This window comes from Aptenodytes patagonicus, chromosome 12, assembly GCF_965638725.1.
Source record: "Aptenodytes patagonicus chromosome 12, bAptPat1.pri.cur, whole genome shotgun sequence".
NCBI classification, from domain to species: domain Eukaryota; kingdom Metazoa; phylum Chordata; class Aves; order Sphenisciformes; family Spheniscidae; genus Aptenodytes; species Aptenodytes patagonicus.
Window position 1 is genome coordinate 13,607,486 of NC_134960.1, and position 22,998 is coordinate 13,630,483.

Here is a 22,998-nt window from a genome sequence, read left to right on the forward strand (position 1 = left end):
TACACAGAGGGAATGGAGCTCCTCGGTCTCGTGCAGACCCAGAGGTACCGGTGGTGGAGGGAATCCAGCTAGACCCTGGAGCTGCTGCTGAAGCTGAGTGCTGGCAGTTGGAAAAATATCGCTTCGTTTCCAAAAGCTGGTCTGTTCAGAAATCCTCCCTGCAGCAGTCAGTATTGAGCCTCATGTTTACACAAGATGTTTACAGGCACTCTCCAAAGAAGAAACTGCACAAAGGCGCTGTAGCTTGAAACCCCAAAACCACAAAATGCAGATCCAGATGTGGACGGTGAGCATACCTGAAGATGGAGCTGCTCAGATCCTGCTTTTATGCTCGGTCCGATATTGCAATAGGTATTTTAAAAATTCACATGATGAGCTGGTTGTGGTGTCCACCTCTGCCAAGACCGAGGTTTGTAAGGGTCACAGGGCCAGATTTTTAGCTGCCAAAGCCCTAACAATTTCAAAGGAACCGGGCTGACACTGCAAGTGACAAATGCACTCCCAACGTTTCACTGGGCTCCACTGCCCGTCTGCTATTTTCACACACAAATAAACAAACAAACCAACCCCTGAAGTCGGCTTTAAAAGCCGAGAGAGAGAGAAGCATCAGAAAGTCTTTGCCGGGATCAAGGGAGACTTGCCCTACCCAAAGCGCTCAGATAAAAACTTGGGGGATACGAGTCCGAGCGCGGTCCGGGAGGTGGCTGAGGGATGAGGCCGCGGGGGGAGGGGGGGGCAGGGCCACCCTCCACCTGGGGAGGGGAGGGCAGACGCGCAGCCCTCCGGCCTGGCCCGGGCGCATCGCGGCGGGACGGACCCAACTTTTCTCGGCGCGGGCTGGGAAGGGAGCGCCGGGAGGAGCGGGGCTGCGGGGCCGAGCAGCCCCTCTGCTCCCGGGGCGGGGCGGGGCGGAGGCGGGCGCTCCCCGCGGCCGCGGAGCGGCGGGGCGGGGGCAGCGCGCCCTGCGCTGCCGCCGCGCCTCGGCAGGCAGCGCCGCAGCCCCGCGGGCGGCGGGCGGAGAGCGCGGCCCCCCCCGCACCGCGCCGCGCCGGAGACCGGCCCGGGCGGCCCCGTCCTGCCCGGCCGCCGCGATGAGGAGGCGCGCCGGGGGAGCCGCGCCGTGCGCCGCGGGGCTCTGGCACGGCGATGGTAAGGCAGCGGCGCCCCCGGGCCGGGCCGGGAGGGGCGGCGGGGGGAGGCGGAGCGCACCTTGCCCCGGCCGGGCGGTCCGGCAGAGCGGGGGCTCCGGCGGTGGCGTGCGGCGGGGGCCGGGGTGCGCTCCCGGCCGCGCCCGCAGCCCCCTGCGCCTCGGCGGGCACCGCGCCGGCAGCCGCGGGGCCGCGCTGCGCCCTCGGCTCCGAGGAGCTGACCCGAGTTGACTTCGTTTTGCTGTTTTGTTACTATCTTCGCTGATTTTGTGCCCGTCCGTAGCGCTGCGGGGCTGCGCCTGTGGAAACGCACGTGCCCGTGTCGGCTGTGAATGGCTGGTGTAGTAACCGGGCATCCCGGTGGAGAGGAACCTCGCTCCGCCTTTGTGTGGGGAGCGATGCGGGCATCTGTAGGTGCCTGCAGCCTTGGCACAGGCTCGTGCGGTTGCTTGTGTAGCTGGAGGGAAGGTTGACGTGTGTGTAATTGCGCAGACAGCCGGCTAGGTAGAAGGGTTCTGTACCGGTGTTTGTTATCAGCGTGCGTGCCTGCCAGCTTCGATGCCGCTGCGTCTGTTCAACTCGTGGTATGCAGCGAACTGCTGGAATTGTCGGTAGCGATCCACAGGAAGGCAAGACACATTATTGCGGCTGGGACAGAGCAGGAGCCCGCTGCCACAAAGTTACCAGGCAGAGAGGCTCGTAGGGCTCTGCGGGAGTAGGAAACTTTGCTTAAGTGAAGACGCTGAAGGAAGGTGTTTTCCAGGAATGGAGCTATGGGGATTCAGACAGCTCTGTGCTCTGACAGTCATGGCCCGGGGTCCATAGTGCAAAGCTTTTCCGCTCACATCCAAGCTATCCAAGCTCTGTGTCTGTTCCAAGCTCGTGTCGCTGAGGCTAAACGTTTCATCACTGCTGAATACTGACCTTGCTCAGACTTATCTGAAGCTGAGGAAAGTTAACGGGAGTCCTGCTCATGTCCAAGTGCTTTGATTCAGGTACTGGGAGTGGAGCCAGTTTGTGGATCTGATGCCAGGAAAGACAGAGCTGTGTCTGTGAGTGAAAAACTAGTGTCATTTCCCCAAACTCCCGAGGCATCTTTCCTAGCTCCAAAATAAACTTCCCCCCAGAAACTTTGTAGAAGAGTGAGTAATTAAAACATTACACAGCTGCAAGTTTCTGCTGCTTCAGGGCAGCGAGGAAGGAGCTAGGTGCTGGTTTGCCAGCTTTAAGCTCCCAGACAGCAGTGGCAGTTGGCCTGGACTGTGCTTTGAAGTATGTGATGTCATTATGACTTCATTTCTTTTTGAAAATAAAATACTTCTCTTTTAATGGGAATATTGCCCTGTGTTTCTTGAAGGAGAATGATTTTCTCTGTCCCGTGTTATGGCAGTTGACTATTTTTGCTTGGGATAGCGAAGGCAAGATAGAGTTTTTTAGGAGATTACTGGGATTTTGTCATTGTAGCAGCAGATGATGGATAGCCCGGCTGAGGTCAGTCTCCGGGGAAGGCAGCTCAGGATGTTGCAGCAGTCTGTGCAGTACCACTCTTTGGGGGAAGACCAGCGGTGCGGGAGCCGCAGGTGCGCCCACCCCTGCTCCCAGGCAGGGGGGAACCCGGGGACCTGGCTCCCCGTGGCGTTCCCACCAGGAGGGGGAACTCCTGCGATGTGCAAGGAGCAGCAGCAGCCTTCCTCTCCTCTGAAAAGATCTTCACTGCTTCCTTTCTCCTCTCCCAGCCTGACCTCGGCACTGTCAATACTGTCCAGTAATGCCGTTGAAAAACAAACATATGAGTGAACCTGTGTGTTTGCTTAAATACTAAGTACTTACACACTAAGGTATGTTTATCTTGTTTCCTTAAATGGTCCCCTACTGGGGATAGACATAAATAGTTTAATTTCCCCAGAACTTTGTAAACACTGATTTAAAAGTAAGAGGAGCAAGTGCACTGGCTGCGCTTGTTGGCTCATTAAAGCCCTCTAGGAAGTCTCCAAATCGTACATGCAGCTCCCCTGTGCCAACTGTGTTCCTGTGAGTGCCGTCAGTGGTTCTCCCCCACCTCCTCCTCCCCGTCCTCTGGAGCCAGTTGGCATGCCTGGTTTTCCACGTTTGCTCCCCTTTTCCAAGTAGACCCTATCTCCAGGAAATCTGAGGGCAGGACAAAGGTACTCCTCCAGGTAAGGGTGCCTGCCAGCATGGGTCTAAGTCCTTTGGGTGAGAACTGTCTGTTTGGACCTGGTGGAAGGGGCTGCCAGGTGAATGCAAGGGAGATACAGCTTGACATGGGACAGAAGACTGCAGGCAGTGTGTGGTGAGAGGGGTGCTGAAGAGGAGAAGATGGGAATTCCCCACCTCTCCTTTGAGGACACCTCACGTCTCTCTTGCTTTCCACACTCCTCTGCTCCTGGGCTGGAGACAGCAGGAGGCAGTGCCTGGGGGGATGTGGAAGACAAGGGGGACTCCAGATCCTGGTGCTGTGGTGCACTGGGACAGAGGAAGGAGCTGAGCACCTTGAGGTGAGGACCACAGTGTCCTCTCTGGGGACTGATCATGCTTCCTACTGTCTCCTACATGGTAGGAGCAGCAAGTGAAGGGTATGGAGTGTATGCCAAGGCGGTGCGAGGAGGCAACATATTGCCTTGCACATCCAACTGTCACACTACACAATATGGAAATATTTGTTGTGGGTTTGTGTTTGAAACCAAAGCTGTCATTTGAGTGAAAAGCAGGAGAGTGCCGTCCTTCCAACACTTGCTGGTGTACAGGAGCGGAGAAGCAGGGTAGGATTGCCCCATGCTTGGGTTAGTTCACAGATGCAGATGCCCAGCTTGTGTAAATGGAAGTAATCTCAGTAATTTCATTGAGGAGCCACGCTGATTTAAGCTGCCTGGGGATCTAGCACAAGGACTGCAGTGCCTGTTGGTATAAATACTGAGAATTCTGCGGCTGAACATCTGGGGTGACAGTGTGCCAAGTCGATAGAGTCTCCTGTGTCGGGGCATGATGATCACTAAGCTCCTGAGGGTTAAAGAAAATCTTCCCTCATGGGAAGACTACTAATTAATTATCCACTTATGGCTTCCCTAGCCCATTTGCTGAAAAAGACGGCGATGAGTACCAAGTTAGAGACTGTCCTCTGTTCTGATGTTGTTATTCCTGTGCTTCATTCCTCAGGTAGTCTCTCAAAAAAATTTCCAAGTCTAAGAAGATCAATACACCAAATTAAATGGTATAGACGTTTCTTTGGAAACCTGGTTGATTGCTCTAGGCGGCAGAGTTTTACACTCTGAACACTGACTATAAGGATGCTGAGGAGCAGGGGGACCCTTTCTGCTTGCCCTGCACTGATCCCCAAAATTTTCGCCCTGCTGGGCTCAGCTGGTGATGGCACCTTCTACCTTCAGGCCTGCACTTGTGGCCTACGCTTGTCCTCAGCTGTCTTATCATCTCATTCCTCCTCCATGCTGATGTAGGAAAAAAAAAGTGTGGCATCATTTCTTACCATGCATGAATTACGTCTAGGGTGGGAAAGCAGGGCAGTTCCTTCAGGTCTCCAGAGGATTGAACACCAGCATATTTTCTGCTCTTGCCTCCTGTATGTGTGTAGGAATAAAGCCATAGGAAAGGTAAAATGCACGTTTAGCTTAGGGCCAGCTGCAGCTCTGAGGTTGCTGCCATGTGGGCACATGCGACCGCTGGTATTTAGCTGGGCAGGCTGCATTTAGTTGTGAAGAACCTTGTTGTGGGGCAATTTATGGGGAAGAGTGGAAAAGTGCTTCATGGCTTTCACAATTAATCTCCTTGCACTCCTGTTTCCTGGTGTTCCCTGTTCTCCCTGGTGCATTTTGTTGTGGGGCTGCCTTTTTTCTGAAAAAGCTGGTGGTCGTCAGCATGATCTAACCTTTGCCTGAGCTGGTGCAGAGGGTGGATTACCTCCCACAGGAGCCTTAATGTGTGGGTCAGCAGGTGGGAGAGGGATGAGCCATATGCTTGTTCTCTCAGCTAACATGAAACTGAAACCAGTATTTTCAAAGCAGCTGACTTTAATCTGGTCTTGTTGTGTAATTCTATTAGACTTATTTTTATTAGAACAAATAATCTAATTCGGGCCCCTCCTCAACCCTAATGCGTTCGAGTGGCTGCAGATACATGGGTTACAGTGAGAGACACAGCCAGCAATGCATGGTGGAAAGCAAATTACTCTGTAAGAAGACAAATTGAAGTTTGACAATTTTATGTGATTAGGGGAACAATTAGAGAAAATAGCTGGAGGTGCACTCGCCCAGTGGTTTGTGCGCTGGTGGAGATGGGTGGTGGGGTGGCAGCTGCTCTCGAGGGCGAAGTCATCCCTGAGCACAGGGCACGGTGGTGCCAGGGTGCAGCGACAGCCCACCCGAGTCCTGTCTCCAGACTGGGATGGGAAGATAATGGTGAAAAGCCGCTTGCTGACCTCCTGCGCTGGCGATGCTGGGGTGTTTTTCCCATGTCCTGATGCAGACAGGAGGGTTTGCTTATTCACAGATGACCTGGGTTTTACAGAGCCATGACTTGGTTTTGTCTGGTGCAGCAGGGGCTGGATCTGGACCTGTTCACAAAGTCGAGCAGGGAGGGCATTTTCGTCTGGGTTCTCCCCTTTGCTGCCGAGATCCCTGGATCTGTATTTCACAGAGCCGAGGCAGGAGTTCAGTGCCCTGCCTTCAGTATATCTCATCCCCACTTACTCCACCGTGCCCTCATCTCCTCCATCTGTAAAGTTATTCACACCCACAGTATTGTTTAAAGTCAGTGAGCTCTGCGTAGGCTCAACACCTCCAAAAATCAGGCCTGCGTGGTCCCACTCACACATGCACCCCTTCCCTGCTGCATCCCCATGCTCCTTCTGCCTCCCTCCCTAACTTGGTGCCGGTCTTCTGATCTCTGGCTGGGCGAGAGTCATGTTCAGCCACATGCTGCAAAGCTGAAGTCGCGGTCGGTGGCTAGTTCAGCGTTTGCATTGCAGCGGCACAGCTTACAGCTGCAAGCACCAGAGCTGCTGTTGGCTGCAGCAGGGCAGCAGGGTAAGGACTTCATCCCAGCTTAGAGCAAGTGAAGCAAAGGGCCGGCGTGGGGTGATGGCAGGGCACTTGCTCAGCCATCTGCTCGGGCTCCGTTTGCTCAGAATTACATTGCTGTGAGGCTTGTTATTTTCTTTGACTTTTTTTCCCCCCCTTTCGGTTTGAGATGGCACAGACAAGTTCTGCCCTTGTTATAGTTCCCATGGAGACAGATTTGATGCCATACATTAAAGGGGGGGTGAGGCACAGTCAGTTCTCGCCTGGGCCAGCAGTTCCCCCCTGTTCATTTGCATGGCATCTCTCCCAGCGGGAACCCAGAGTCAGGGTCCTTTTCAGGTTCTTTGTCTTCAGAAACAAAACCCTAAACCATGTCCTCCTCTCTTATTCTTTGTGCGTGGGGCACAGCTGCCTGTTGGGCTCTGGCACCCCTGGGGACACCTACGCTGTGGCTAGTCCTGCCTGCAGGTTTCCACCTTTATGCTTGAAAGTCCTTGAAAAGAGTAAACTTCGACATTATGCCTTTCAGCATCTGAGCAGCCACTCTCATAGCATCCATGAAAAGCACACAATACTGTCTTCAAATGCAGAAGGGTTAATTTGGACTGATGGATGGCAACAAATGAATCCATCTATTTTACGGTGTGCCATGGCTGCTTTAACATTAGGAAGGCCACAGATGCCACCACTAAAGCCTTTCTCAGAGGTCTCCCTGAGAGGACTTGAAGGATGCAGCTGAACATTTGGATCCAACAAATGAACTCTTCCATGCATGAGTCCTTGCTCATCAGGGAAGAAGGTGTCCTGAGGTGTCCTGACTCTAGTGGGGCACCTCAGCTGAACAAGAGTGTGTGTGACCAGGCCCTTGTAGTGACGTGATTGGCAAGGTGAGATTCAGGCTGGTTTCATATGGACCGGAAAAGTCGGAGGAGAATGTTTGTGGCAATCTACTGAAGTGCTGGCCTCTTTTATGGTGTGCCATGGCTGCTTTAACATTAGTGAAGTCAAAGCTGCCACCATTAAAGCCCTTCTGAGAGGTCTGCCTGAGAGGACTTGAAGGATGCAGCTGATTTTAAATGAGTCAAAGCAGTGAAACGTGCTTCCTCTTTATGGGCCCTCCATGGGGATGTTACAAAAACATGTTTTCCCTAACAGGAAAAACTACGGAGCAAAATTTTTATTATTCAGCAGAGAAGGGAAAAAGGAAATAAAATAAAAACCCCAAACTAGCCAACATCATACCCAGAAAAATAAAGGAAGGTAATAGCAATGAATATAAATTAGAAGTTAGAGCATGTAGGTGTCTGATAAGGGAGGCTAAAGGAATCAGTGAAATAGTAATGAGCAGGAGGGTTAAAGATGAAGAGAAAGCATCTTCCAAGAACATTAGGAATCAACAGGATGCTATGTCCAGCATAACTCCTTTGCTGGGTTCAAATGGTAGGGTCCTGAAAGGAAAAGAGAGTGTTAGATTAAACTCCAGCATATGGGTTATTCTCCAAATCACCCTTCTCCCTGGCAATAAGTACCATCTGCCGTTGCTATCACCAGACTTCCAGGTGAGAAAAAGTACTGGCCAGGTAGTCAAGGAGCATAAATTGTCATTATAAAAATACCTTGGTCTTAACCTAGTGCATTTTTTACTCTGTACAGTTTGCTGAAGACAGCAATGCCATTATTTCCTTCTTTTAGAAAGGATGCTGAGAGAAAAGGGGACTTCTCTGAGTCAGTGTTGATGATTAGCAGCAGGACCAGGTATAAACCCCTGTTCTGCAGAGCCCCAGCCGCTTGCCTGTGGTCTAGCAGTGTCCATGGCACAGGTGATATACTCTATGTTACTGTGGCACTGCACTGATTTATGCCAGTGAAAGGGGGCTCATCCATGGAAAAACAGATTCCAAAGTTGAAAATCTTGCCCACCCTGAAGCTGAGAGTAATATTATCACTAATTTAATCTGCGGATTTTTAAAGCCAGAAAAGGACTTCTCTGATTGTCTTGTCCGCTCTCCTACCTACAAAAGAAAGACACAAACAAAAGAAAAACCGTAGCTAAGGAAATGTCTTTGTGATTAATTCCAAAATATCAAATGGGGAATAATAAAAAAGAAATAAACCAGTTGTTTTCTTTAATAATAAAAGAAGACCAAAAAACCCACCAAACCCTGTTTAAATCCTCACTTGACTGTGAGGATTTCCAAACAGCCCATATAACAGTGTCTGGAAGGACAGAATGAAAGGAAATTATTTCAGGCAGTGGTTTGACCCCTTCTTTGCCTTCTTGGGGCAAACTCCAGGCTGTTCCTGGGAGTTTCGTTCTGTGAGAAGACACATGGTCTTCTGGTTAGTGCAGTGCCAGGTGGAGTGTGTACGGGGAGAGAAGAGTGTCAGGGCTTGCTGCTGGAGACCAGAGCTGGCATGCTGCATTGTGCCTCACTTTATGAGCATGGCTCTTGGAATTAGCGGGGCACCTTGGGAAGTGAGGTCCTATTTACTGGGCAAAAGATGAATAGGGACCCGCAGAAGAAGAAAAAGGGATACTGGCACTGCGGCATCCCCGGGGGTGGGCAGGGCACTGGAGGCTGAGCACGCTGTGGAGGAGCTGCATTTCTGGCATGCTTGAGCTCCCAGAGAGGAGCCAGCCTTCAGAGCCACCCTCCTGGGCAGTGGTGCCGTCCTCCCTGCCAGCTGGGCAGCTCCTTTCCTTCTCTGCCTTCCCCGTCCCTGGTGCACTTTGTGCCATCGTTCACGCGGGGCTGAGCTGACTTTTAAACCAAAGTTAGCACAAATGTGCATATGCTAAACATTAGAAACCAAAAGGTCCTGACGGACAATTAAAGAAAAACCTGTCTGTATTGAAGGGTTTCCAACACTTACTCTGAAGCCAGTGTTTTCTGGGATGAAACCAGGAGAGTTAACTCATTGCCATGGGGATGCTGTCCGCTGGAGACATGACCTGCTTGATGTCTTAGGAGGATATCGCAGGTCTGTCCTGCCTAACCTTAGGCAAATAACTGGTATCCTGCTACTGCCAGTGAGAATAAATAGGAGAACTTTGATGCTTCAGCTTCTTGCTTGAGTTTTGGCAGGAAGAGCACAGCAGCTCCTCAAGAGCGGTGGGTGCTGCTTGGCCTGCAACTTGTGCTGCAGGACAGCACTCTGCATGCCCACGCTGACAGCCGGCAAAGGTGGAGCAGCCAGGTTCACCTCACAGCGTTGTGTTATGCCAAAAGCCCCGGAGCATGCATGGGAAACAGAAAGTTTTCTTGGCTTCCATAGGCTGCGTAAATCAGTAAATACTCTGATGTGCACAGCCTTCGTGCTTGGAGGGGCAGAAGAGGGAGGAAGTCAGAGGCTGGACGGAGCAGGTAGCAGGTGACTGAATATTTGGGGCTTGTAGTGCCCTTCTTAATTTTAGGAGATTTCTAGAAAAAGAAATATTTTCTAGAAAAAGAAAAGTTTTTTTTTTTTGAGAAGGGAAAATACAGTCAACACACTGTGGGACACTCGTAAGGTACAAGAGACTTTTGGGCTGGATTTGCTTATGATATGCAGTGCTATGCATCTGGACATCACCTCTCTGCCCTCACTCTGAGGAGGGTGGATGAGAATTTGGTGAAAGTAAAACGGGACCTGTGGCAGAGAGACCTACTGTGCAAGCATGTAAGAGGCAGTTGCTTGAAGCCAGTTGCTGCTGGTGTAAGATGAAGTTCCCTTTCCCTCCTCCTCTTTGCTTTCATCCACTTCCCATTCTGGAGTTATCCATGTTCTTGGATCTGACTTTCAGGTCATGTTGCAAATGGACCTGCTCTCAGAGACACAGGCAATTCAGCATCCACAGCTTCGGAAGTCTTTCAATAGGAGCCAGGCTAAATAATCCACCCTGTCTTTTACCGTAGGGGCATGTCAGAGAAGTGCAAAATAAGCATCTTGTTGCTGGTTTGAGTTTAATAGCCTTGCTGGTCAGGGGGAAATCACAGGAGCTGATTAAAAACTAATTGCAAAGATGCCTTTTATGAGTGCATGATTTTCTGCGCGTTCTGCTTGGCTGCATTATCTTATTGATCCGATCCCTTCTATTATAACTACTGAAAGAAAACAACCAGCCCTATCTGCACTTCTGTTTACATTTAATAAGATAAAGCAAGCATTACTTGCACAATGATGATTAAAAAATAACCAGGAAAGTAGGAAATCAGGGGAAGAAGGGAATTTCCTTTCTTCTTCCCATTCAGTTCAGGATTTCCCTGATCCATTGAGTAACCATTACCACTGAAGGAAGTAACTGCTAAAAGAGAGGAGAAAGATGAGCTCTTCATGAGACACCATGGTGTGTGAGACCTGTGGGCGACTGTCATGAAGTCAGGGCAAAGTGAGTGCAAATATCTGTCAAGACCTATGTGCAAGGTAAGTTGTTAGCTCATAGAAGAAAAGCATGTCAGGCAGCCAGCACTGAGCTTTGGCTCTCTCCTTTCTTGTCCCCATCTCTCTCCTTTCTTGTCCCCATCGGCATCACAGAGCCTTGACTAAATTCCCCTTAATACTTGCAGCAATCCCCTGAAATAGGGGCGGGGTGTTGTGCTGTGGAGGAAACCAAATGAAGCAATTTGCCCAGGGCAGCCAAGGATACCTAGGGCGGAGCAGAGACTCCAGTTCTCTTTGAATAACTAAAGCTAATCATTGACCTCTGAGACACTCCTGTGTCCATAGCTGTGATTGTCCTCAGTCTTCCAGGGCCCTTCCCTACGCAGCTGCTGGAATGCCCTTCCTAAATGCTGTGCATGCACCGGGCCAGTTTCTCTTTGTATCCTCCTTTGTACATATTAAAGTCCTCCAACAAAGAATCTCCTTCCTCCGTGGCTCCCTAGAGCATCAGCTCTTGTCCAGCTCTCTCTTAAACTGTATTGGCCTATGATGGGTATGAGATTGTCAGTTCAGTTTTAGGTCAGGCACTACAGGGGCAGCAGGAGGAGGAATGTGGGCTCTGGTCACTGGGGATTTTGCAATTCAATGCAACGTGTCTTGCATGCTGTGTTTTTGGGGTCATAATCTTGTGCTTTCCTGAGGTGTCTATTTTTGATTTATATGGGCACATTAGTTGGGATTTGGGTTGTTCTTGCCTGGAATTGTTGATAGCTTCTTCAACAGTGACTTTAAAGTTTTTATTCTGAAATTACCACAGTAGGGGGCCCACAGTGATGTTTTACGTTATGATGCCATGACATTGGGATGCCAATAAACTGCTGTTAAATTCACCATAGTATCATTGTTGGGTGTATAAAAGCTGATTGGTAAATATTCATTACATGAAAAAAACTCCTACTCAGCAAATTGTGCTTCCAGTGAATTACATGGGAGACATCAAAGGGAATTAGGGATATATTAAGTTCTGGCTTCTTCAAATTAACTATTTTCTAAAAAAGAAGGATTTGGGGCAGGGACTTTCTTCAGTGTAAGAGCTGAAATCATGAAGGTAGAACTGTCAAAAAAATGAAGACCTGACTAAGTGCATTTGCATTTGAAATGGATCAGTGCTAGCTGGCAGCTTGGATCCTGAAGTCAAACCCAGCTGCAAAATGTGTTAGTCCAACCTGCCCTACTCAGGTGGAGAGAGAAAGAGCAGAACACCTGAGCATCTTTTTCACCTCTTCCTTCTCTGTTAAATGAAGATTTCCCTTTTCCTTGAGCTACCAGCTCTTGTTCCGTTACATTTCCCATGCGAGGGCTCAATCCTGACCCAGACCCATGCTGCCGGGGATGCAGCCCACCATCCCTTCGAGCAGGCGATGCTGCTGGAGACTCCCAGTGAGGAGCGTGGGTGGGCGCTGGGGTAAACAAGTCTTTGATGGAGCAGGGAACAGCAGCTCACACCATCCCCTTGATCACCCACCACCATGGTCTGGAGCAGGGCTGTTCTCATTGTATTTGAAATGAGTCATTATTCAGGCAAAACGCTTGGAAAGGAGGTGACGCTGCTGGTTCCTACCTTCCACCGGTCCACGAATGGGGCAGAAGAAATGTGTAGGTAGTGCTGCCACCAGGCGAGGAGACAGCAGTGCCGGGGAGCCGTCACGGCCGGAGCAGGGGGACCGAGGCGACGGGGTGCGGGAGCTGCTCAAGTGGTGGGAGCAAAGCGTGTGTCCTTTCTTGTGAGTCCAGAGAGGTGTTTGAGAGCATGTATTTGCTCAGGGAGGATTTCAGGATGGACCCTGCGCCACTGTTCCTGCCATCCCATGTACACGGGGAGGTGGCAGCTGCTTCTCAGCAGCACAAGTTCCCTCCTACCCCCTCTCGCAGGGTGCACCCACGTGCATGGTGACCCCCATGTCTGGGGTTGGGCCCCCAGGGTTTACTTTGCTCAGCCAGGACATTGTCCTGGTTTTGCTTTAAAGCTGACAAGGTCACAGGGACCAAAAAGGCACTTGAGCTGCCTTTAAGCGAGGAAGGGATCTTGGGCTAAGGAGATAAGGCAGGGAAAGCTCCAGTGCGCTCCCCGGTATCATTCATACTTCGCCAGAATGATGGACATCACAGTAACTAGGAAAGATAGTAAATGACATAACTCTGATAGCAAATATTGGCAAGGACATGCCAGTGAAAGAGCAAATGCTGCACCTCGGTGCCAGGAGATGGAGACTCTATTAATACCGAAAAAGATTAGATAGAAGCAAGGGTGCTGTATGTGGATTTTGATCTGGGCTATTATCCTTCAAGATAGTAAATGAAGGAAAATAACATTTGGCAAATAAATTGGATTTCAGCTCTTACACCGGCCCTCAGGCAGTGCCTTGAGATTTTGCCAGAAGACCCATCTCAGGAAGTGTTCGGCCTGGTTGATAAACGGCAGAGGCGATGAACAAATCTGAAGTCTGGTCTGGTCAGGGATGGATTCTTACTGCAGTCTAAGCAGGAGACTGGGTAAATAGAGGAAGAGTCGAACTTAACCATGATGTAACAGAAATTTATTCTGCATTGAAAAAGGTTTGGTTACTGCTGCCCAGGGAAACCCAACGCCTTCCATTTTCGGGTATTGCTCGGGAATCACATTTTCCTGTCTTTAAAACATAATCTTTGGTGAACACTGCAGAAACTAATAGATGACCTACCTTACAAAGTGGTCCATCCCGAATCCCAGCTTTCCAATGCTTTATCATTTTATTGTTCAGTTTTGCCATGTGGAACAATCTACCTCAGGCCTTTATTGAACACCAGCTATTTACAGCCATCTCCACAGATTTTTGCCTTGCTGTGATGATGCTGTTGCACAGGACTGACTGCTTGATCTCCTCTCCCCCTACCCTTCTGTTCACACCAGCCTCGCTCTTCAGTGTCTGTGCTTTGTGTGCCCACATCTATTACTGGGGAGGAAGCCACTAGTAATAGTAGTACATGGCTATGCCTATAATAATAGCGGGTGTCCCAGAGGCACAGTCAGTCCCTCACAAAGGCAGATTTATGGCAGTGCAGACATGGGTCTGGATTGCTCTGGGTCTCCCTTTGCTAGTTCTTCCTGGGCCGAAGCGCTGAAGGCAGAAGGTAAAGGAGCTCTGGTTTGCTGGGGTTTTCTGGAACAAGTGCAGGCATTGCTGAGTAGTTCTAGGAAAAGGCAAAAATTAAAAGATGGGGAGGAGGTTGTGCAGAGGATGGGCTGCGAATGGATGTGCAGAAAGCTCTGAAACCTCCTGGAGGGATGAGTAAGTGCTGGGATGTAGCAGAGGAGATCCTCAGCATGGTCTGCAAAGGGGAAGCTGTTCCTCTTGAACACACAGCAGCTTTCTTAGCATCTCTCACACTTCCTAAATTATCTCAGGGAAAATGTCCTGGTCAAAAGAGGGTTTCTGAACACGTTTTTTTGCCTAGCAGTGCTGAAAGCATTGTGAGGTGGAGGATGAGAGGTGGACAAGGTACAGTATGGCCTGAACCAGGTGGTGCCAAGTTTAGCTTCACTGCTCAGTCTCAGGGGTTTGGACAAGGCTGCCAGCTTTGTCTTCAAGGAAGAGTCTTCAACTTTGCTTTAACGCCATTTGGGGGAAGAGCTTTTAATTCCAGGACAAGCTTTAGGTTTGTCTTCTCCAAAGGACAGCACTGGGGACCCAGCTGGCATCTCACTTGTTTCCAGGTTCCTCCCATTTGCAACGCCGGCTGGGTGTCAGGGCGTGTGTTCAGTAATCACTCTGAGCCAAGCCTGCAAGCCAGGGATGGTGAAATTTGCTTGGTGGGGAATGAAACAGGATTTGAAAGCTAATTTATATTTCAGGTTACTTGGTAGTTCTTGGGTAAACTGGATAATGGCATGTTTTGCATTTGATGTAACATAGTCCCAGACCTTCCCTGTCTCCCACCTACACTCGGTGGCCCCCCGGGGAGGATTTTAGAGCCCTTGCCTTGGTGGGTGGTTGCTGTGGGGGGTGAGGTGGCACAGCCCACGTACTCCTGTCTTGCTTTGCTAATCCCTGTGCTGCACTGCACTACCAGAGCCAGCACCACACCAGGATTTACTTGGCCAGGGAGAAGGGCAAGGGAAAGGCTTGGGGCAGATGAAGGGTTACCAGTAGCCAAGCATTCCTGCTGCATGGTGCTTTGAAGATGAGAAGGACTGTGGTCTGCGAGCATGCTCCATTGTTTATTATTAGCAAGAATGATAATGGTGACGGCAGATTGACTGCCTCTCTTTGGCTCATCCACATTTATCCGCATCCTGAGAACTCCCTGCCTTCCCCTCTCAGCATCGCCGCCTGACAAGATGAGCTGTGAGGTATTCTGGGATGTTTGGCTCTGCAGTGTTTCCCAGTCAATTCCTCTCTCTTCCACAGCCACATCCCTCTTCTTTAGCAAACATCTGATCCTTCACTACTCTTTGGGTCCCCGGACATTTATTATTACAGCTTTTGTTTATTTAAAAGCAAGCACACAAAAAAATTAGCAATGAGAGCCCAGATCAAGGAACCAAAAATAGGGAACCCAAGAGAGACTGAAAGCTCTAATCTTGGCACATGAAAACATTTTTAGGTGATGAAGACTTAAAAAAGCCTGGCTAAAAGCAACAACAGCAAGAAAAGCACCCCAAAGACATCTGCAAAGAAAAATGGCAAACACAGCGCACACTGATTATCATCCTTCACTGAAGCTCAAACCCCAGGCAAAAATAGTATCAGGCACAGGACGCCATGCAGCATAGCTAGCACTGCATCAAGCAGCCAGCGCAGTGAGACGGCGCGGGGCAGACCTTCCTGGCTCCACATCACTGCCTGTGCCTCCCGCCTTACTCCTTCAGGGAAAGTGTCCCTTGGTGGGGCTGTAACAGTGACAGCCCTGACCCTCGGCACTCCGTGACGGCAGCCGGGGCCAGATGCGAGGAGCTCTCGGGACTGATGGCAGTCGCTGCAGTGCAGCCGAGCAAGGATGCAGAGAGGGAAGATGGGAAGATGCATTTCATCTCCCCAGAGAGCTGCGGCACAGGGAGAGGCACGCAGGAGGCTTTCTGCAGCTCTCCTTCCCCCTTGTCACAGCCTGCACATGCAGAGGTCTGCCCTGGCCGCTGGCCTGCCAGCCACAAGAAGTTGTCTTCCTCCAGGAGTTTGGGTCCAGCCCATTTCAGGTGGACCTTCATGCCCCCAAGAAGCGCTCGCCAACCTCCGTGTCCCAGAGAGACATCCCCAGCTCGGCAAAGGGAGGAGGGTGTGCACCGCGCGGTGGTGGAGCTCATGGAGGAAGCTGCTTTTGAAGGAAATTTTCTTCTTCCCATTAAATAGGGAAATAAGAGATGGGTGGACAACACCAAAAAGGATTTATAATTTAAATCCCAGAGAATTTGTAGGGATTGCTGTGGAGCACGGAGCAACACTAGTTCCCTCCTTTTATGGTAGTGAGATTGATTATCAACATTGCTTGTGGAGACTTCATGGGGAAAGGTCTTCATCCCTTCAGCTTTCCGCTGGCCGTCCCTCTACAAGAGCATTACTTAGACAGTAAAAATCTAGCTAGAGTTTAAATTCCTTTGCCCCCCTGCACTTTTTAAACGACGAGTGAATTAGGATTTCTGTGCAACTTGGCTAAAGGAAGGAAGGGGCTCCTTATCAGCTGTGCTGCTCTGTTGTTAATAGGGGAGGCACTGCCAGACTATCTGGAGCCTCCTGTCTTGTAAACTTGTCTCCACATCTATCTGGCCTTTGTGAGCAATGCTAAGCCATAACAGAAGCTGTTAGTGATGCTCAGAGTGGTTGAGGGAAGAGCATGGTCCAGGGAACACTGTCTTCCAAATTCTACGGTAAATAGCTGTATGTGAAGTTACGTCTTAATGTAGTTACGTGTGGTAAAGCTGTGCTCCCACATGAGGACAAATTCCGGCTGACGACAGCGAGTGCCCTGTCAGAAACACAAAGCACCAAGTTGTTGCATGCCCTCTCTCAATCATCTAAGTTTGTCAAAACACTCTTAAATGGAGTGGTTTTTGTCCTGGCAGGCTATGTGCTGGATCAGGTGTTGTGTGTCCTCCAGCCAGCGCAGCTCTAGGGAAGGAGTACAAAGCTGGCGTAAACGTGGTGTCATGTGCTTGGCCACGTAAGGAGGATGAGATCGTGGGCTCCTATCTCAACATCAAAATACCATTTTCACTGCCGGGAGTGCACGCATCTCATATGAATGAACATGAAGCCACAGTCATACATCCAGGCTTGATTACAAATATAGGCAGTTTTCCTAAACAGATTTTAAGATTGCACTGCGTCAGGATTCCTGCTGAGCTTTCCCTAGCACGTGGCAGGCTTCCCTCTGGGGAATCAACTGTGTCTGCAGAAATCTGTCACTTTCACTGGCATGTTCGACGTGCGATGGCCTCTGCAGTGCGGTCCACTCCACCTGAATTCAGTCATGAACCATGAAAATTTGCAGGAAGTCACTGCAGTGCACGTAGCTCTTGGTGATGTGTTTTCATACCCCAGGTGGCAGAGATGCATGTCTCATGTCAGGAACTGGGCGCAGAGAGTCTGCTTCCTATCAGCCCCTGGTGGGGGTCAACCTTATCACACCCGAGTGCCCACATCTCCTGACTGAGAGGTTATGAAGGTAGATCAAGTGCAAACCTCAGAAATCTCTCTCCTGAGACCTTCTCTAGGAGTCATGCTGTATTCATCACAGAGTAACTGTTGGGGAAGGATCTTCACATGAAGATTGATGGACCTGATGACGATGAGCTGTGTGTAGGCAGGAATCACTGACTGCACAAAAAGTAGATGGAGAATGATCGGATAGGAAGGTATTACACGGGAAAGGACATGAAAGTTATACACACAAAGCAGGGAATCAACAAAACCCACCAACTAATGCTGAAAAAGAGCAAACGCGGTAGCGGCACTCATACAGAGGAATGTGGTGTGTAAGGCAGGGGAAGGAGTCCTTCCTCTCAGCACTCTTTTCTGGTTTGGAAATTGCACTTCCAGAAAGGTACGGGAGAGATCAGGGAGAGCAGAAATCAGCAGGAGAGAAGAGCAGAGCTGGGGCAGGCTGGGCTCTGTGTCGGTGTCAGCACGGCCGGGGGCGGATTCATGGTACTGCTCTTCAGATGCAGGAGTGTCTGCAGAAAGGAGAGTAATAAACAGATCTCAGTGTCTGTTCAGGGTGGGAAAAGAAGTCACAGCAATAAAATGCAGCAAGAAAGATTTATGATAGACCCTAGAATAATCCCTAAGTGTACCCCCTCTGGGAGACTGCATAAGGAGAACTTGGAATCTCCATCCCCAAATGTCATCTACAGCAGATTAAAATATAGTTGGGTCTGATTAAACAGCTCCTCAGGGTCTCTCCCAGCCCTTTTTCTCCATCTGATTTTTCTCTCCATGGCCTAAGAATCTGTTTTACAGTCTGTCTAAAGAGAAATATGGAGCTGAAACAACTAAATGACAGACCTAGCAGATTTTCTTGGTAGTGTTTTTCTTTTTTAAGTGACAAATGGAAAATTCCTGTGGGAAAAGTCTGTTTTCAGTGTAATCTGCTTTTTTTGTGAAAAAGCCAAGATCACAAAGAAAACTCATGGGGAAAAACTGTTTACTTACTGGATCTGCTGACTTGATAGTGGTCAGAGGTTTTATTGGATCTGCTAAGTTGGTATTGATGAAAGATTTTGATGCTGCTTTCCATTAGGATGTTCTTCCTTCGGATCAAAAGCATGGTTAAATACAGTGAACCAAAGATACAGGTAACGGGAGGAGATTGTCTCAGTTCAGTGTTTCGCGCTTCCCTGTACAGAGGCACTTTATGTTTGTTGCCGTGGGTGTTTTTAAAGGGTACATTGTAACCGCAGGTACTCCTGCCCTCTTCCTGAGTGCATCCAGGATGCACATCAAAATACCTCTTGGTGCTTATTCAGCATACGCTTCCTAGCAGCTTCCCCCTCCCTGTGAACCCAGACCTACCCGGGAGGTAGAGAAACAAAGACAGACTTAGTGCATGACACGGGTTAATCTTATTTGTGCCGCTCCTTTTCATGGTGGGCTTTGGCAAAGCCATTCTTCATTCTGCCCTCAGCTGGCTCCTGCCCCAAGGCAGGTCGGAGATGCTGGCCCCCTCATCGAGCAGGCGGCTGGGGAGAGCTGGGGGCTGCAGGAGCTGCACTGCACATGAGACTGGTGCAGGGAAAAGCTGGGGAGCAGAGCCTGGGCACTATTTGTTCAGCCAAGATCAATGCCATGATAAATGACTTTCCACTTCTCTCTCTCCCTGTAAGATGGAACTTTTTTTTTAACGTTCACCATCATTCACTAAATAGGGGGCTTTTGTAAGAACACGTCTCTAATTTCTGTCATTAGCGACATATGTGCAGACGCAAGGTTTTGGGTAGTCACCAATCACACCACTTACTGCTTATTGTAATGTCCCAACACTTTCCCTCCTCCCTCACCATCCCAAAGCAATTAGCAGGAAATTCAGCTGTTGCCTGAATGGACATATTTTCAGCAATCTTCCTTAATTCTTTATTAACTGTAAAATAAGCAGGAAAAAAAATGCAAAATCAGTTCCTCTTCCGAGGATGGATTAGTTCTCTCATCACATCTCCGACTCTCTCTCCCCTGCCCTTTCCCCAACTGTATCCCAATTTCTGATGAGCTGTGATGAAAAGCAGGCAGGCAAACATCTGATTGCTGCCCATGAATTCCTCGAGTGAACACATTTCAGAGGTAACTAGCATGACAAAAGCCGAGCTATTCTCAATCAGCACTTGGAGCTGATAGCGTCCCTTCCTGCATTAGACAGTGGCTTGTACTAATTGAGCTGAAACTTTGCTTCTGGATCATTCATAGCAGGACCTGATGTAATTTCCTGCCATGCAAAGAGAAAATTAAGTACCCAATCTATTGCTTTTAATAAGGAAGGTTTTTAGCAACGGGGATGGGATACGGTGAAGCGGTAGAGGGACTGGCTGAGGCAGGGGGAAGCAGCAGATTGACGGAGAGGGCGAAGCGAGCTGGTGTCTGCTGTATCGACTGGTATCTCCCTCTTTAAACAGAGCCTTGAACATCACTGCTTCAGGAATAAAGTACTCTCTGCTGTGAGCACAGACATCAAAACCTGGCCTCACAGAAAAGGGATCTCAGAGATCTCACTGACATTTCCTTTTGATGCTCTGCACAGTCAAACAAGCAGTTCACAGGTCTGTGCAGTCGCGGAGTTACGCCTGAGGGAGCACCTTCCCCTGCTTTCAGAAAACAAAGAGGGGATGGGGAGGAAGATGTCTGTGTTGCTGAAAAGCTTTAAGCCAGCTCTGGACAACTGAAAGGCTTAGAGGGCTCTCCCCTTCCCGGCTTTCAGCCTGCCCTCCTTCCCCTCCACCGCCTTCACTCCTCAGCTGGAGCCGAGGCTGGAGCAGGAGCAGGAGCACGAGGAGAAGCAGGAGAAAGAGGAGGAGCAGGGCTGCACCACGCACAGGGCTTCACCGGAGCAGGGCTGCAGGCTGGCACCGAGGGCTTCCCAAGGGCTTCTGGGGGAAAATTGGGGCCATGCCTGTAATTCAGAAAGGCACCTCTGGCTGTTTCTGCTGAAGAGAGGAGAGCATCAGCTCAAAATGTCTTCTGTCTGTTGGACTCAGAGGTATATAGAAATTAAAAAAAAAGAAGCTATGAAAGCGTGATGCACTGCCTGGGGTACGGCCCACCAGTACTTCAGCTCGTAACTGGAGTCTTCTTCACCTCCCTCCCCCTTTTCTTGCTCATTTTAGGTTTGCCTTTAGACATGAAGAAGGCTAGGTCCTTATCCCCAAGGCAGGGAGGGGGGCAAGAGTTGTTTTTCTGAAGAAATATGCAATTTGGAGTTAAGCAGCTCTGGTTTATCCTCCCAACTCTGTCTCAGCCTCCATCTCTGAAACACGTACACCCCTGACCACCCTTCTCCTGGCTGTTTGGCCAGTCTGGCAGAGTGCTCTGAACTGTACACTGACAGGCGTTGTTGTTGTCACTTACAGCTGACTAAAACCCTTCCAAAGGAATATTGCCTTTTTTATAGAAATGCAAATAGGTAGGCGTTTTGATTAGCTGTTCTCTTATCACTGGTGGCTGTTTAACAGGGTTGTCTTGGCTAGACCTTTGTGTTTTTTCTGACCTGTGTAACAGGTCCAGGTGGGACCTCCTGAGAAGGGTGTTATTCCCCAGGCATGTTCCTAACCCTCCACCAAATCAACAGTTTGTGTTCTTGTAATTGGAGTAGCTGAGAGAACTGTATGAAAAAAGACATAAATGGGTTAAAAAAAAGACACCCCAGAATGCCGAAGCTCAGATCATTCATGCCTTTGAAAACCTTTGGTCTGCAGCTGTAGAATAGCCATATCACCATATTGCTGGATAACTTACCTGTGTATGAATGCTTTATGGGTCTTATGTCCTCTGTCTCGTGGCCCCCATGTAAAGATTGGGGGAGTAATTGCCTAAAGCTTGTTACCTGTATGGCTTTTGCATGTGACCAAGAGCCACATGTACATCCAGAGAGGGTGCAGAAATGAAACTGGTTTGGGGAATTTAGTTCAAATGGTGCCGACACATTTGGGATCTCCAAGGTCAAGGGTAGGAAGCACGTGGGCTAAGGTCCAAAATCCCACTGAGACATGCACAGATCGTGATATTCATAAATTCACAGTCCACGTGGCTCTTAGAAGCCCTGCCCATAACAAGCTGCACTGCAAGTGATATAGTAACCTTGAGGAGCCATTATAGTAAGTTTTAACAAATCCTACAAAAATGCTTTCGTGCACCAGTAGGGATGTTAGAAAAGATCTCAGGGAAGTCAGGTGTGCAGGAAGGTTTATTACAGAAGATCCAATCAGTTATAAATCCACATTTAACTTTAACAGCAAACTGCAGACAGTGTGACCTTCCCTGTCCCTTCCCAGCCTCTGCCGTAGACCATATGCTCTTCGGTCTTTTATTATTATTTGTCATTTATCACAGTTGTTTTAAATCGTATTGTGTCTGTAAGAGCTTCCTGAGCTAGATGAGAATGGTGTGATTGTTTAAAGGCATCTCCATTGCGCACCAAGGTGTCAGGAGGTGCCGTTTGCTGTACTGTGGGCAGGAGATAGCTGGTGGGCAGGGCAGGCAGCACTTCCTCGGAGAAGGCAAAGGGCTGAAGGCTGCACCGGAGAGATGTCCCTAATGCAGCTGAGAACAACATTCCCGTCTTTTCCTTGTCCTGAAAGTCAGTGAAGAACAATTTTGCTAATACAATAAACTGAAGCATCTGATTCAGTTCAACTGAATCAGTTTAACTTAAGGGGGCTGTTATCCATGAGCATCTTCCAAAAATCTGGAAGTTTCATGCATTAGTATGAACTGATTATGCATCTGAAAAAATAATTTGGGAAAGAACAGTATTTATGCATTCTGTCTAGTTTACCTGCATAACTTTAGTGTTTTACTATTTATTTATTTATTTTCTGGGGAAAAAAAAAAAATTGAGGCAATCAGCTTACTTACTGTTAAACTGTTTTAAGCTCTTTTTTGTCTTTACCCCTTCCATGCTGCTGAGCACAGAGAACAGACACAACTCAACCTGAGAAACTGATGAATGAGAAATGATGAGTATCAATGTTAAAGTGAATATGTAGTGCTTTGTATTCACATAAACCTTTTGTGATGAATATATAATATTAACATCCACAATTATGATAAAAATCAATAAATTGATACCAGCAAAGATCTGTGAGCTACAATTAATTTCTAAGGGATTTACAGAGAGGTTATGGTCATAGTACTGTTAGCTGGAACTCTTGTGCTTGTGGAAATCATATTTAAGTCTAATGAAGGAAATAGAATTAATTGATGTAGTGGGAGAATCAAGTCTATAGTTAAGATTTTTATTTTTTTTCCCCAAAGGAATAATTTCTTGAAAAGACAATTTAGGACCCACTGAAAAAGTGCAGTATTGCTGGAGCCAAGAGATTTAGGGTAAAATAAACTCTAAGCAGAAGAGTATGTGACGATAAATATATGTGTATGGAAGAATCTTAAAGGATTGCTGAGAGAAAAAAGCTTGTGCGCTGCTCAGGGACAGAGGTGATGGGAGAAGATTGCAGAGGAGCATAAATCAGACTTTCCTTGGATCCATCTGGAGAAAATTACAAGTCTCATCCTGAAGAGTTTTCCCAGGAATGACAAATAGGAAGGAAAAAAAGACCAAAGTAACAAATTATTAGTTTTGGGTGACCGTGAAGGCTTGCTTGGCTTGGAAGTCATTTTTAGATAGTAATTTTGTCTGTGTTTCCCATTGAGAGACCATAAACTTGTGTCATGAACGTATAACAAGCCTTACATGACCTTCTC

The 22,998-nt window shown here is 48.8% G+C and overlaps 2 protein-coding genes across 6 annotated transcripts in view; one reads left to right on the forward strand and one right to left on the reverse strand.

Annotated features, from left to right (window-relative positions):
* Positions 1-1,504, reverse strand: part of LOC143166222 (pre-mRNA-splicing factor SLU7-like) — an 8,984-nt gene extending 7,480 nt beyond the window's left edge. The window contains exon 1 of the mRNA XM_076350435.1: positions 1,040-1,504. Coding sequence (XP_076206550.1) covers positions 1,040-1,504 — 465 coding nt within the window. The remainder of the gene's footprint in view (positions 1-1,039) is intronic.
* LOC143166037 (5-hydroxytryptamine receptor 4) overlaps positions 1,086-22,998 on the forward strand; it is a 152,669-nt gene continuing 130,756 nt past the window's right edge. For all 5 annotated transcript variants that reach the window (XR_012996360.1, XR_012996361.1, XM_076350043.1 and 2 more), the window contains exon 1: positions 1,086-1,149. The gene's annotated coding sequence lies outside the window, so the exon portion shown is untranslated. The remainder of the gene's footprint in view (positions 1,150-22,998) is intronic.